The 14,019-nt window shown below is 47.6% G+C and overlaps 2 protein-coding genes across 3 annotated transcripts in view; both read right to left on the bottom strand.

Annotated features, from left to right (window-relative positions):
• Window positions 1–14,019, bottom strand: part of LOC8025400 (neuropeptide Y receptor type 2) — a 1,264,215-nt gene that overhangs the window by 273,693 nt on the left and 976,503 nt on the right. The gene's annotated exons all lie outside the window — the stretch shown is intronic.
• LOC115325154 (t-SNARE domain-containing protein 1) lies at window positions 1,121–3,687 on the bottom strand. Its single transcript, XM_042287476.1, has 7 exons — window positions 3,432–3,687; window positions 2,740–2,931; window positions 2,541–2,585; window positions 2,343–2,387; window positions 1,732–1,824; window positions 1,379–1,426; window positions 1,121–1,281 (listed from the first exon to the last, which is right to left on the bottom strand). The coding sequence occupies exons 1-7, from the start codon at window positions 3,685–3,687 to the stop codon at window positions 1,121–1,123; spliced, it is 840 nt and encodes a 279-aa protein (XP_042143410.1).

Raw genomic sequence — 14,019 nt, 5'->3', positions numbered from 1 at the left:
CAGTGTTGCCCTTTAATGGCAGATCAAACTCACGCCGTATAAGCACCAACATCAAATTCACTTTTTTTTGCAGTTGTGGAATCTGATGAGGAGGAGGAGGAGGAGGAAGAAGACGAAGAAGACAGGCCGAGCACCGCCAGGGACACGCCTGCTGGCATTGTTGTGAGGAGAAACCTTGTTAACGAAGTATTCAAGTGAAAGCTTATGAAAGCGCAAAAGCGATCACTGGGTGTAGATGACACCCACTGATCTCCGACGATTTTCTGGATCACGCATCACCACTTCGCGGGTGAAGCCACTGGAAGTTCTCAATAGACCCTTTTCAAAAATCCCAAAAGCCCGCGCGCGCGACAAATAATGGGAGTTTTTGATACGCCCCTCCTCTCGCTACCACGTGACCATGTGGCATACGCGAGCAGGCGCAGGTTACCGCGGCAACAACTTTTAAGCATTTGAGTCGGGTGAGCGACGAGCCAACGGCTGCCCCTTTCTTATCCCTCCCCTTTGTGCAGGCTCTGTCGTCTGCTTCACCAACGCTTTGTCGAACCTGGTCGAAACCTGCCACGGTTGCGGTGCAAAATAATTGGATTCGGTGACACTGCAATACGTGAAGGTAAATTACGACGAATAGCATATTCAAATAAGTTTACCTGTCGCAATGCCTTTAAGCTGCCGCAGATACGGTACACCGCCAACAACGTACAACTCGGCAGGTAAGCGGGATAGCAGATGGCTGCAACAGCTGCTGCCGGGACATGCGCGCAGTTGTGGAGGCGCAGCAAGAAAGCATGTTTGTGAAGCCTATAATTTATTAGCAATTCTTGGAAACTAGCCACTGGAAATGCAGTGGCTAGTTTCCAAGAACATCAAGAAACTTGTCAATCATGACGGTGATGAAGCTCAAAATGGGTTTTTCCATGGATGTACGCACTAGTCTTCACGGCACTTCACCCGGCTGACTTTTGCATGGCATAAGAGGCCGATTGAGAACTTCCGGTGGGTTCACCTGCGCTACAAGGAGGAAGAAGCGATCCAGAAAATCATCGTAGAGATCAGCGGTGACACCAGAAACTTTGTGTAATAAAGATACAATGTATTGCTGTTCTATACAAGTGCCTTTTTATTCATATTTTGAAACAATTTCTCCGTTCTGAAAACATACATTAAGTTTGGAAGCTTTTATAGCCACCATCTCTTCGTGCAGCTCCACAAGCCTATCCAAGCGGGCTGTGATAGCCTGTTGTCCCTCAATGATCCTTCGTGTGGGGTCCTCCTTGATCCCTGCAGACGACAGAAAAAATGTTTGCACGGTTCAAAGCGGTCACACCACTGCATTGTCACATTTCCATTATATAGCTATGAAACCAGCGCCACGCACCAATCACATAGCTGCTGTTGGAGATTTGTGTTTGTCCTTTGTCCCCTTCAGGGAATATTTATTGTTTCTTATTATGCAGGCCATATCTAACTACAGGAAGCATGCACAAATGATCATCACAAGTTGCTAATGAGAGAACTTGCAACTTAATAGTTATAAGCAGCACAAATTTCTACTCTGTTCCTTTTGACAGTGGAGATTTTTTTTTTTTTTTATGGACTTGAACTTATCTATTCTGGTTCTGCATTAAGTGTTATGTTTGTATTGCTGCAAGGTGTGGTCTGCATCTAGCAGCATTTAGGATTGCTGCATGGTGTGGTCTGCATCTAGCAGCATTTAGGATTTCTGCTCACTTTCTTGGTGTGACTTTGGATTTCCCGAAGAGTGGGCCAACATATCACCCATTTCTGGTTGGCCACTCGTGCTCGTGCTTGCTTCTTGGCTATCTAAATAGAAAAGCCAACAGCCTTGAGTACCGAAATATTTTCTGTTAGGAAATACAGGCTCTGCCTGAAAAAAATGCTCACTAACACAGGACTGAGAGATTGCAGGAAGTTGTACCAACTAAGCTTGATTGCTCAACCAGCAACACCTGTACCTGGCGGCCACCGTATTGGTTGACTACCAACCAGGTTGAATGACCGAAAAGGTTGTGATTAGGTAATGTAATTATAACCATTATAAGTAATGTTATGATTGCTATGGTAGAAAACCGTGGACCTGCCTGCGGTTATGGTGGTGTCTTAAACAAGATCCAGAAATGCACTGTACGGATCCAGCAAACAGCGTTTGGGAAGACAGTTAGGTACTGCTTGTCCATACAATGTGGGTCCCAGTCCAAATCACTTGGATAATCAGATATCCGATCGATAATTCAAAACTGGAAGTTATGGGGATTGTTTGAAGAGCAGTAATGAAGAGGAACATTAACCATGCAACTAATCAGCCCACATTATTAACTCACCAAGTGAGGGAACTGGCCTTGCTGAGCTCGGCCTGGCAGGAGTACCTTAAAAATCTGTATTTAAAGATTAGTTTGACCAAGAAAAGCAACAAACGTGACAGGTACATACTAGTGGGTACATACAAATTAACTGGTAGTTTGCTTGGACGGCGCTATTATTTTATATTTTGCAATGAAGTAGAACCCTTGCTAACTCACCAACTGAGGGAACTGGCTTTGCTGAGCTCGGCCTGGCAGGAGTACCTTGAAAATTTGTATTTAAAGATTAGTCTGACCAAGAAAAGCAACAAACGTGACACGCACATGCTAGGCTGCTAATAATGTTTTGACACCATAATTCTAGGCAAACCATTAATGAAGAAAGGTAGTGTTTAATCCAGGCTTGGTGCAAACCTACCCGAGAGGGGCAGGGAGAATGGCACACCCACAAACACCTCTTGAATCGGGGCAACGCCAATGTCAAAGGCGCCTGGGATGCCCTCCACAGACTCCACGTTGAGCAGCCCCACGATTCTCCCCTCCATCTCGTTGAGGGGCTCGTCGCCTACGCCGCCTCCAGTGGCACACTGACTTTTTTTCACGGCTACACCTGCGTATTGTGTCAGTATTAAATAACGTAGCAGACAAAGCAGGCTGCTGTAAGCGCGACTGCTCGATCACCGGTTTTCATTGCCTAGCCAAGGTTTTTGGACAACAGGTACGTCTTTCGAACGTGCGTAAGGATGACCTCAAACTTTGCGACATTTTTCTGTGTCGAACACCAGCTAATATCTCGAGCAAAATTGAACTGGTTTAACACTGTTGGTTGTCACTACACGCTTGCTAAAACGTCCTTCGTTGCTGACAGAAGCCGGGAACCTTCTGCAGTGTATGACAGCATAAAATAAATGTTGGCAAAAGACCGCATCTAGCTAAGTCATCTCCGCTAGCGCGTCTAATGTCAACATTATTAAAAGCACTATTGTGAATGAGTAAAATGTGCTCGTGCGTCGACTCAGCGCTAGCGCCGAACATTTTGCCTTTTACATTAGTAAAAAGCATATCGTATCATTTAAGTTCGTGAACTCCAAAACTTGAGGATTGACTTACCTCGCTTTTTGTTGATGCTCTTGACATCGGCCCATTTCTTTTTTATGTCGGCCACGTCCCTTCGGATGCCGGAAACTGCGAACACATCGCGAGTAATTTGTTCCCAAGCCCGCTGCTTGGCAATCGAGCCATGCGCGCTGTTTCCTTTTCCCTCAATCGCCACTTTGCGCTGCTCGTATCCATCTACCAGAGCCGACAGCTCGTTGTCCGAAAAATTGGCCTTTCGGCTCTTTTTGACAGGTGGTGGAGACGCCATGAGATCTCAACTACACGCGGTACTATCAAACCAAACGTGCTATTGTCGTCAGAATCGCCATAGCAACATACCCCTCTCGCTTGTTCTCGTCGGTTACGAGATACCGGAAGCTTCTCTTTCTCTCGCTCCTCTCGCGCCTTCTGTCGTTCCCTGGTCGTTCCCCAGTTCGCAGCTAAGAACACGCTAAGAAGCCTTTCGAGCATACCGATTTCGGCTGATCTTACGAACGTCATAAGTCACGAACTTCTTGACTAAGATTTCGTAAGATAAGATGTTTTTTGAGAATCCGGTCTCTGAAGTGTGTCTATGAACGTTGCGAACTGCTGGCGGCGCAGCGGGAAGGGGGGGGGGGGTATGATAGCCTGACGTTAGGCCTAAAGCTAGGCCTACGCTTTGAGGTCTAACATCGTCAACCGGTACGCACAGGTGCTTGACGTGAGGGGGGGGGGGGGGGGGGGACGCGGGCATGCATTGGCCTGACGTTAGGACTAACGTTAGGCCTAACGTTAGGCCGAATGTTACGTTTTGAGGTCTAACGTCAACCGGTACGCGCAGCTGTTTGACGTGAGGGGGGACGCGGGTACGCACTGGCCTGGCTAACGTTTTGTTTTGAGATCTAACGTCGTCAACCGGTACACTCAGCTAGGGCGATGATGATCAACCGGAACACTCAACTAGGGCTATACGGCCAGGTGGACATTATGGGGGTGGCTAATCTTTGCGATAAGTCGGTTAATTAATTAAAATTCGTTAATTAAAATTTTAATTATAGAAGCTAAACGTATGGTTTTAATTATAAACTTGTAGAACATCACCGAAAACCACTAAATCAACTATTTTTGGAAGGATATAACGCCGGGGAAGCATTTTGCGGCGTTCTGTAAAAGCGTTCCATTTGGACGCGTTTCTAGATTTCGGTTTGTTATCGGACCGCGTCACCGCGCCCGCGGTCCTGCTCCCCAGTGGCCGAGACGCGCAACACACGTGCGCCCTACTTCCCTCCATTGTACAAGGGAGGCGAAGGGGTGGTTTCGCGCCGCGACCACCAGGGAGCAGGACCGCGGGCGCAAAGATGCGTTCCGATAAGAAACCGAAATCTACAGGGTGAAACACGGAGACGGCAGGCTCTTTAAATCGACCGCAATATTCGGTTTCTTAACCTATCAGGCTACGACTTTGTGCAGCGTTGCCCACAGATGGTGCATTTTTATTGAAAAATTTGCAAAAAGCGAACTTACCTGAGGAAAAAGTAAAGAAAGAAAATGGCTTAGCTCCTATGGAAACGCAGCGACGCCACCAGTCTGCAAACAACACGGCGCCGTTTCGCACGGGAGACAAGAGATGGCGCAACGAACGCCTCCAACTGACGAGCATACGGCACCGAGAGCCGGCGTTTTTAGCAGACGATCTTTTCGACTCAAAAGCGGCGCGCGTTCCGCAGGCGGCGACAGTCGCAGAAACAGAATCAGGCGCGGTAACAACAAGGAACTGCAGTTCCTTGTCTGCTAAAATACGCCGGCTCACGCCGTCGTCTGCTCGTTCGTTGGCGGCAGTTGGCGTCGCCACCGCTTGCGCCATCTCTTGTCTCCCGTGCTAAACGGCGCCGTGTTGTTTGCAGACCGGTGGCTTCGTTGCGTTTCCATAGGAGCTAAGCCTTTTTCTTTCTTTACTTTTTCCTCAGGTGAGTTCGCTATTTGCAAATTTTACGAAAAAATGCACCATCTGTGGGCAACGCTGCAGAAAGTCGTCGCGTGATAGGTTAAGAAACCGAATTTTGCGGTCGATTTAAAGAGCCTGCCGTCTCCTTGTTTTACCCTGTAGAAACGCGTCCAAATGAAGCGCTTTGAGAGAACGCCGTAAAATGCTGCCCCGGCGTTCTATCCTGCTAAAAATAGTTGATATAAGGGTTTTCGATGATGCACAGCAAGTTTCTAATTAGAACTATATGTCTATTTTCACTAATTAAATAGTTAATTAACGAATTTTAGTTAATTTGCCGACTCATCGCAAAGATTAGCCACCCACATAATGTCCGCCTGGCCGTATAACCGAACTTCACAAACCGCATTAGTGTAGCTTTCACGCTTTTTTTTAAACAAATGAGTAAGAATAAAAAAGACACCCTGTATATTTATATATAAATATATATTTTTTCATATTTTATAGAAATATATTATTTTTAAATTTTCTCATTGGTTCCGCTCCGTTCGTTGATCGCGGTGGTACTTCAGGTGCACGGATGCGCGAACAATGCTTGGGATCGAAAAGCGCAGCATTGCCGTCGCTTTAACGCTGCAAAGAGAGCCGGTATGACTTAGGTTTCTCTAGCACTGGTCAATGCTATGAGTTGCAGAGCGCTAGTCAATTCAAACCGCTATTCACAAAACCCTATCAAAACAAACAAAATAATTATCTCTCGAAGAAAAACAATCCGCTTTGTCGGATCTCCAGGAGTATAACAGAATGGTGTCCTAAGTCTCAGGAACACGCGTTAAACCAATGTGTCAGTCACGTCTGAATTGGATAATTACACACGGGAGGAAAGAGGCCCGACCTAGTTTGCCTCCACAAGCTTCCATCTTATAACCGTAACACCGATCATGTTACGAAGGTTGCACACCATTTACACCCTGACTGGCACCTGTCTGCTGACAAAGCAAAACCACATCGTTTCTGAAGTGGAGATCTATTCTCTTCGAGTCCGGCATTCGTTACGGTCCAATTAACTCATGCCACACCCAAAACGTTTGTCCGGAAGGTAAGACTCCAGGAAACTACCCGTCTGTGTTATTTCACGCGAGCTTTGATGCATCGTCATTGGCAGCGTCACAGCCTCCGAAACGCTTAAATTCATCGCGACTTCGAAATCACAAAATAAAGCATCTGACGGCCGCTCAAATGTTTTGTTTGCTGAAGATGAAGCGTTTAAAATGAACGCTATATACGCGGAGAAGCTGCACGAAGGCAACAGGGCGGCTCAGCCAGGAAAGGGACCACCCCTCGGGCGCTCGCCCAAGTTGACACAGCACTCTTTTCACTAACTAAATTTGGAGGTCTTGCACTAGCAACGACCGTCGACCTTGCATATAGTTGAAGCGCTATGCGTCGGCGTATTTGCCAAGCAAAAAGAGCGAAAACAGAAACGAAGCACAAAATCACGAGAGAGTCGGGCGCCGAAACCTTCAACGCCCAGAAGGACAGATGGTGGAAGGAGAAAAAACAAACGCTTGCCGAAACAGGCTAATTGGTTGGCAAGCGCGGAAAAGAGGGGGTACGCGGCAGAGTTTTCATCGTATGCGGATATGTATACGGACCGGCATAGTTGGCGGGTTCGTCGTCGTGTTCCGGGGAAGTAATACAAAATCAATAGAACGGGAAAGACCGAAAAGGCGGTGCGAGCGCCGGGGCAAAGGGTTGGGGCAAACAGGGGAAGGCTTTGCTCGGTAAACAGGAGCTGCAAAATGGTGAACGCGCTTGCGAGCACGACGAGATATCCGAGCTGCGCGCATTTCATCAGTTGCACTGGTTTCCAGAGAGAAATACTGTATTTCGTCGCTCTTGTTCGGGGCGGCGGCAAGGAATCTCCCTCTGGTGATGTGCCGTTGTACCCAGGCTTATTGCTAGCGAGTCATTGGGGTGTTTCGGGGACTGCAGCCGCTGGGACAGGTTTACTTAGTATAATCAGTGAAAATATAAGAAGGTGTGGCCAACCCCCAATCAATTTCACTGCTCAGACCCTGAGATGGCGGCATTGCCCGATAACAACAATCGAAAATGAGAAATAAGTAGCCGCGCCCTGTGCCTGCGAAGCTCTCAGAGAGTAGTTACTTTCGTATTCTGCTTACTCTTAATAAACGAGGCTCACATCTGCTTTTCCCGCAGGGCGCCTGTATTGAAAATTATTCCAAACTATGGAAGGAGTCGATCGAATTACCATGCAGTGATCATATTCTTGTACTAAAATTCTAATTGCGCGGTTACTTGGGAAATGAGCTCTAACGTGCCTAGAAAGCCCTGCGCAAAGTAAACGGCCAACAAGCACTTCTAGCCCTTATCTTTATCCAGGGAAATTCCGTGGACCATAAATATTTGCTAAACGCCTGGGAAGTAAAGTGATACTGAATTGAATCTTCAGATATACCCGTCACGTTCACAAATAAGTTAAACTCCGGCGATTTTTTCATGGTGGCTGATTTGCCTCAAAATTGGCTCAACAGACCGATAGACATGGCTCTACGAGTTACCCAAGTATTCTCTGAAAAGGAAAAAAAAAATCGCGAAGTTATTGAACTTTCGAATTTCGTTTTCAACGTGTTTCTCAAACCGGGAGCCCCTACTGGCAACATTCAAGTGTGACGACAGAAATGGTATAAAGTGGGCAGTAAGCCATGTTCCCAACTGATTATAAGGCGTTTGATGGCGGGAAAATAATGTTTGGTAATTGATTCACTGAGAAGCACGCAAAAAACCCTCGGCATACTCTGTTTAAGACTACATTCACGACCTGAAAGTCTGTACCATATGTGACGTCACACCACTGAGGAGCGCGCGAAAATTTGAATGCTGGTTTCAGCATCATCTTCATTTACGGTTTTCTCAATTGATATTTTGAATTTCGAGAAAATAAATAGCATACCATAACGACTGAAGTCCGGGTAGTGTGAAAATGCAATTCGTATAGGTAGCTCAAAAAACGGCTGGAGTTCCCCTTTCAACATATTCAACTCTATCTACTATGACAGTCGCACGCTTGTGTTTTGAACGGATGGCTATATTTTTCATTCCTAATACCCGATTCGAGTGAGCACTCGAAGGTCAGTCATCGGACAGCGCGATGCACCACAAAATGCGTGATGTTAATGCGGAGCAAAAGTTGACAAATTCTATGATTGTTGCAAAAGTTGGTCTGCTTCTTTTGCAGGGGTTGTGGTGGCGTCCAAACGCCGGGCTCTGATTCTGATTAAAGGATAGTGGGTAGACCTCGAGGCAGCTTGCTTTGAGTTCTACCTACTGTCCTTCAATCAGAGCTAATCCGAGCTCGGCGTATTTGTGACGTCACCACAACTCCCGCAAAAGTAGCAGACCAACTTCCACTTCGCATTGGCTCAGCATAGGCAAAGCTGCTTGGAGGCTGGCGTGGTTATGAGCTCCACCACTTGGTGTCGTCAACGCATTACGAGCTGGCCGCGTTTAGTTTCCCCTGGGCTCGCCGCTCCCAGGAAAAAGTAGAATAGGCCGTGAGAGAAGGAAAAAAGTGTTCGACCGGGCTCGCGCGCAGGCAGCTTACCGCGGAACGACACAGCTTTTAAGTGTAGAGTAACGCAACCAAGTTCGGTTTAGTCCGTTTAAAAATGTTTGGTGTCTTTTCGAGAAAAAATGAAAGCCGTTTACAACTCCCTGTACTGCCGAGTTAGAGCGCAGCTCTTGAGGAGGAGGAGGGGAAGGAATGGAAAGGAGGCTATGCCCCTCCTCCTCCCCTGCTCGCCTCCGATTTGGGGAAAATTTTCCGCTAAATTTCGCAGGGAAATTTTTCCGATAAATTTAGCGGTAAAGTTTTTCCGCTAAATCTAGCGGGGAAATTTTTCTGCTAGATTTAGCGGGAAAAGTTTTCCGCTATATCTAGCGGGGAAGTTTTTGCGTTAGATTCAGCGGGGCAATTTTTCCGCGAAACCTAGCGGGAAAATTTTTCCCCTAGATTTAGCAAGAACATTTTCCCGTTAAATTTAGCGGAAAACATTTTCCGCTCATTCTAGCGGGAAAAGTTTTCCGGTCGATTTAGCGGGGAAAATTTTCCGCTAGAAATAGCGGGGAAATTTGCCCAAAATGCACCGCGCGGTTACGCGGACGCCGACATCGACGGCGACGCCGACGCCGCTCAAGCCGGAAACAGGCGCCTAAGAGCTGCGCTCTAAAACAATCAATGTCTCCGTGGTGTGGCCAGAACGTGGTTGACATTTAGACAATACAATAGGCGCCAGCATATCATTGCAGTATGCCTTTAAGCAGCGCATAAATTCTTCAGCGTACCATAGTCATTGGCTATCTATGACCCTTGAACGGTATTGGGGCATGAACGTCTCCTCGAACTTGCATGTGCATGGGAAACTACAAGACGGACGGAACATAATTATACGATACGCATTTCAGGTAATCCAGTTAAGTTCTAATCAATTCCTTTCGATGATCATTTTAACAGATCATGTGAAAGGTTAAAGGGCTGGGAAGAAAAGCTACGGAACGCGGCAAATAACTGAAGAAGACAATCTGTGCAAGCGAACACATAACTGAGAGCGGGCACGTGTCCAGGGGTAGGGGGCCCATGCCACCCCCCTCCCCCCCCCAAATCTTCCGTTTTGCTGGGCCCTCATCTCCCCCTCCCCCCCCCCCCCCCCCCTAGCTCTGTGTCTGAATAAGAAACCAATTGATTGAACATTAATCGCCAGGATTTCAAGCCCGGCTTTGTTCGGGAACTGCGAGCTCTGGTTGGAATGCTTAGTGGGTTGACGCAAAGCTGTCTTTCTTTGCTGATCGACCGAGAACGTCGGCCGCCGCCGTTCGGCGTCCGGACGCGTTCGAGCAGTGAGACCAAAGTTGCTCTAGCTTGCGGCTGCCCCTAATCATTCCTACCAAAGCTCGGTGCTAAGGCGGCCCAGCGCACTCTCATCTCCTCAGCTCCCCCCCTTTCTATCAGTACATCCAAGGAAAACAAATGACTGCCAAGTCATTTGCCACGGAAACCCGTTCTGCGTATACCTATTTTATCCGTAGATTCGACATTCAATCTTTCGATCACTTTTCGTGCATAGTGATCACACGACTAAAACACCTATTCTCTGCCACCTCTTTTTTTTCTTTCATTGCGAGCTTCAAGCTCTGCCACCAGAAAGTTCGTGCCAAAGGAAAATTAGGGCATCACCTGGTCACCATGCTATCCGTGAAATTGTAAAATAAATAAAATTTCAGTTGAGTAAGTTTGGATAGTTCGGGGCTGCGCGGGGAACTAATCTACAAAAGCAACATGCATACGCCCAGGTGTTTTGCGGAAAACAGACATGTAATTACGTTCATCACCCAGATGCAACATTTTTGGTCAAGTCAAATTTGGGGGTTTTACGTGCCAAACCTACGACGGGCATCTGGCACGCCCCAGCGGAGGACTGAGGATTAATTTCGACCACCTGGGGATCTTTTGACGTGCAACCGAAAGCTCGGTTACACGGCGCCTTCTCCGCCATAAACCTCCCTCATATTGCGGGCACCTCGGTCGGGATTCGAACCCGCCACCTGGGGATCCGTAGGCCGGCGCTTAAAGAGGCACTAAAGTCAATTCTTTGATCGTGCTTTTGGGCTGAAAACTCAATCTAGACACTCTAAGCAGCCCAACAAACCCGAAATCACAATCGTACGTAGCTTATTTCCTCGTTAAAAGCGTGTTCAAAGATCGCGACACGCCCTGTTTGGGAAGAATTTTCTTCCGAGTGAAGTGGTCGACGAAAGGCGCTTGTCGGCGAGTTGCAAGCAATGGCTTCACCCGCGGAAAAAAAAAGAGGAGTCTTATCTGAATGTGTACCATTCAGACTATCTTCGAAAATAGTTATAATAAAATCATTCGTAATCTGCGCTTAGTGTAGGGCTTTTATTGGTCCACACAAGGTAGTCCGCGAGAAAAAAGAGTCCGCCAAGTTTTTCTATTGCCCTGAGATGAATAGGCGGTTTTGTAATATAGGACTTGGTATATGTGGGAACTAACATATTTAAACATAACAATTAAGATCAAAAACAACCTTTTTCAAAAATGACTTCAGTGCCCCTTTAAATATGGGACTGTCAGCCGGTTGGCGACCCCTACGGAAGTGAATCATAAGGAGAAAATGGAGTGCACTTGCCCCAAATGGTCATCAGAGAATGGACTCTGATTGATCCAGTGGTTATGGAATACTGGGAAGTATTGGAAGAGACCGGAAATTCGGTGTACCACAGTAAACACGGGCCAATCGTCGACAACTGCTATGTCGACTTGTACAAAGAAACCTAAATGAAAAACGCATATAAGTTTACACGATCGTGCTTGCAGCGTGAGTATACCAACTAAAGCTCTCGGCACGTGCGAGAGAAGGAATAGAGATGGCTGTATTTTCCACGACGAAAAATGTAGAAATTCTGTACTTTTTAAGCCATTTGTTGTTCAGTAGTTTCCATCTGACAAAGCCCTGAGCTGCATGCGTTGCTCATAATTATGCATGCATGCGAGATAAGGTCAAAATGTGAAGTAACCACCCGACTTCGGAAGTCAGTATAACGTAACGGTAACCTCTTGAATCATCTACAATTATTTTTGGTGTAGCACTCTAATTGAATGCATGACCGGGAAAATAAAACTGCGATCGATTTATTTTTGCAATAATGTATAAAAAAAAATCAATGGCGGAAAAAAAAGCATTACTTGACTATTTGCGATGCCTGCATTCATCTGCACCTGACTCCAACACTGCCACCTCTAAATTTCTTTGACTTCCGGTCAACGCGTATCGCGCAAAAGTATAGAACGGGCAGTGGACGAGTCCCGACATGTTGACCAACGGAACTCGTCAGGCGGAAAACAAAGCCCCAGTCTCTCTGAGAACCGTACAGACGCGCCGCCCTTTTCCTGCCCCCACTCTGCTAGCAGTGGGAACGACACACCGGCGAAAGACGTGAGTACATTTCAACGAGCCGTCCGCCCCGTCGTCACTGCGCTGTTGTCAGACCCCTTCGAAGAGAAGTGGTTCGCCAATGGCTCAAGACAAAGCGGATCAGACGCAGGGCCGGAATGGACCATTACCAGGGACGTTGCCTCTGCCCAAGATAGTGCCAGCGTCTTCCGTTTGCCCGTTTTTCTTGAATGTGTCCCACGACGGCTGTGGTTTATCGACGCGGGTGGCTCGATATCTCTTCGGCCTGGCGACCGGACAAAAGGGCGAGGCAACGGTATAGCTGCAGTGTTTCCTTCGAGCCGTGGGGGTCAAAGCCGGCCATAGGGCTCCTCATCCGCAACTCGGAGTCCGCGCGCAATATATGGTTTTTCGACTCTTCGGAGTCGTAGTGATTGCGTCTTGCCCCCCGTGCTTCGCGCAACTCCCGCCTCTTACCGCTCATTTGCACTGGAAGCGGATCCGCGTTCACAAAGCAACCGCTTTGTGAACGCGAATGCAGTTGTATGAAGATCCAGTACTATTGCACACGCACTCGATGTCATCGAGTGCGCGTGCAATGGACCTTTTCCAAATACCGACGGCACCAGGCGGTGGCTGGTGCCGTCGGTATTCGTGTTCTGCTCGTCTATCTACAGCCTCCTTCCGAATTTCCTCGATTTTTCGTGCCGACTTCCGCCGCTTGGCATCGGCGCTCGCGCGTGCGCAGAACGCTTCTCGGAAAAGGTCCATTCTACTGGATCCTTATACAACCGCGTTCGCAACCGCTTTGCGAACGCGAATCAACTTCCAGTGTGAATAAGCGGTTATACCGCTGTGCAGCATCGATCTGCCGCGGGCTCGCACTTTGCCTCTTTGACGAATCATGCGGAAGGCTCTCTTCTCAACTCGTTGGCTTATTTCTTGGTATTGTTGCTAGGAACGCTACTGCAGCATTTTTTTTTCTCTTCATGGATCTCAGTGTTGTTGTGCTTCTAATAGCGCGTACGGAGTCTACTAGGTTAGGAACGCCAATATGTTTTTTTTCATATGCCCGGCATCCAGCGCGTGCTCCTTGCCTTCCCTCGTGCTGGGCGTGCATGCTGGACGCTCGCGAGACCTCGATGTGTTATCGGCAGAAATCCCTGTTGTTCTCATGCTGTCGGTGACTGAAGCAGCTTTGTGTAGATACCGATTCTACGTAGGCGTCGTGAGATGCGAAATAAATGAGTTCCGTTTTTATGTCCACATGCTCCGTTAAAGAAACCAGCCTATACACTGGCCCAATACGAGCCAAGTAAATACGCGATTGAATGGCATCTGGCCGCCGCCACGTCTCTTCTCGCGCGACAAAGTATGTGCGATTAGAAGCTTGGTAGAATTATTACTTCACACGGATGCTGCACGTCCTTGCACGCATCCGCGTGAAGGAATAGTTCTACCCAGCTTCTAATCGCATGTATGCTATGTCGCGAGACGTGGCGGCGGCCATGTGCCCTTCCATCATGTATTTACTTACTTTCCTTCGTGCCAGCTTCGAGCCCATATGCCTGCAATTGTCTATATTTATAGACGACTTCATGAAACTGTGCTGTCAAAGCTATTGGCGCGAGTGTGCTTATGCACAATGAGCACCGCTGAGCGAAATTTCATTTAGAACATA

Source organism: Ixodes scapularis, unplaced genomic scaffold (assembly GCF_016920785.2).
Source record: "Ixodes scapularis isolate PalLabHiFi unplaced genomic scaffold, ASM1692078v2 PGA_scaffold9__187_contigs__length_104089568, whole genome shotgun sequence".
NCBI lineage: Eukaryota > Metazoa > Arthropoda > Arachnida > Ixodida > Ixodidae > Ixodes > Ixodes scapularis.
This window is presented reverse-complemented; position numbering and strand designations above follow the sequence as displayed.

Excerpts from the sequence above, each read along its gene's own strand:
- LOC115325154 (XM_042287476.1), bottom strand. The coding sequence starts at position 3,687 with ATGGCGTCTCCACCACCTGTCAAAAAGAGCCGAAAGGCCAATTTTTCG. Across the intron at positions 1,825-2,342 it reads AAGGCCAGTTCCCTCACTTG|ATAGCCAAGAAGCAAGCACG; the intron begins GTGAGTTAATAA and ends TTTTCTATTTAG. Across the intron at positions 1,282-1,378 it reads CAACAGCAGCTATGTGATTG|GGATCAAGGAGGACCCCACA; the intron begins GTGCGTGGCGCT and ends TGTCGTCTGCAG.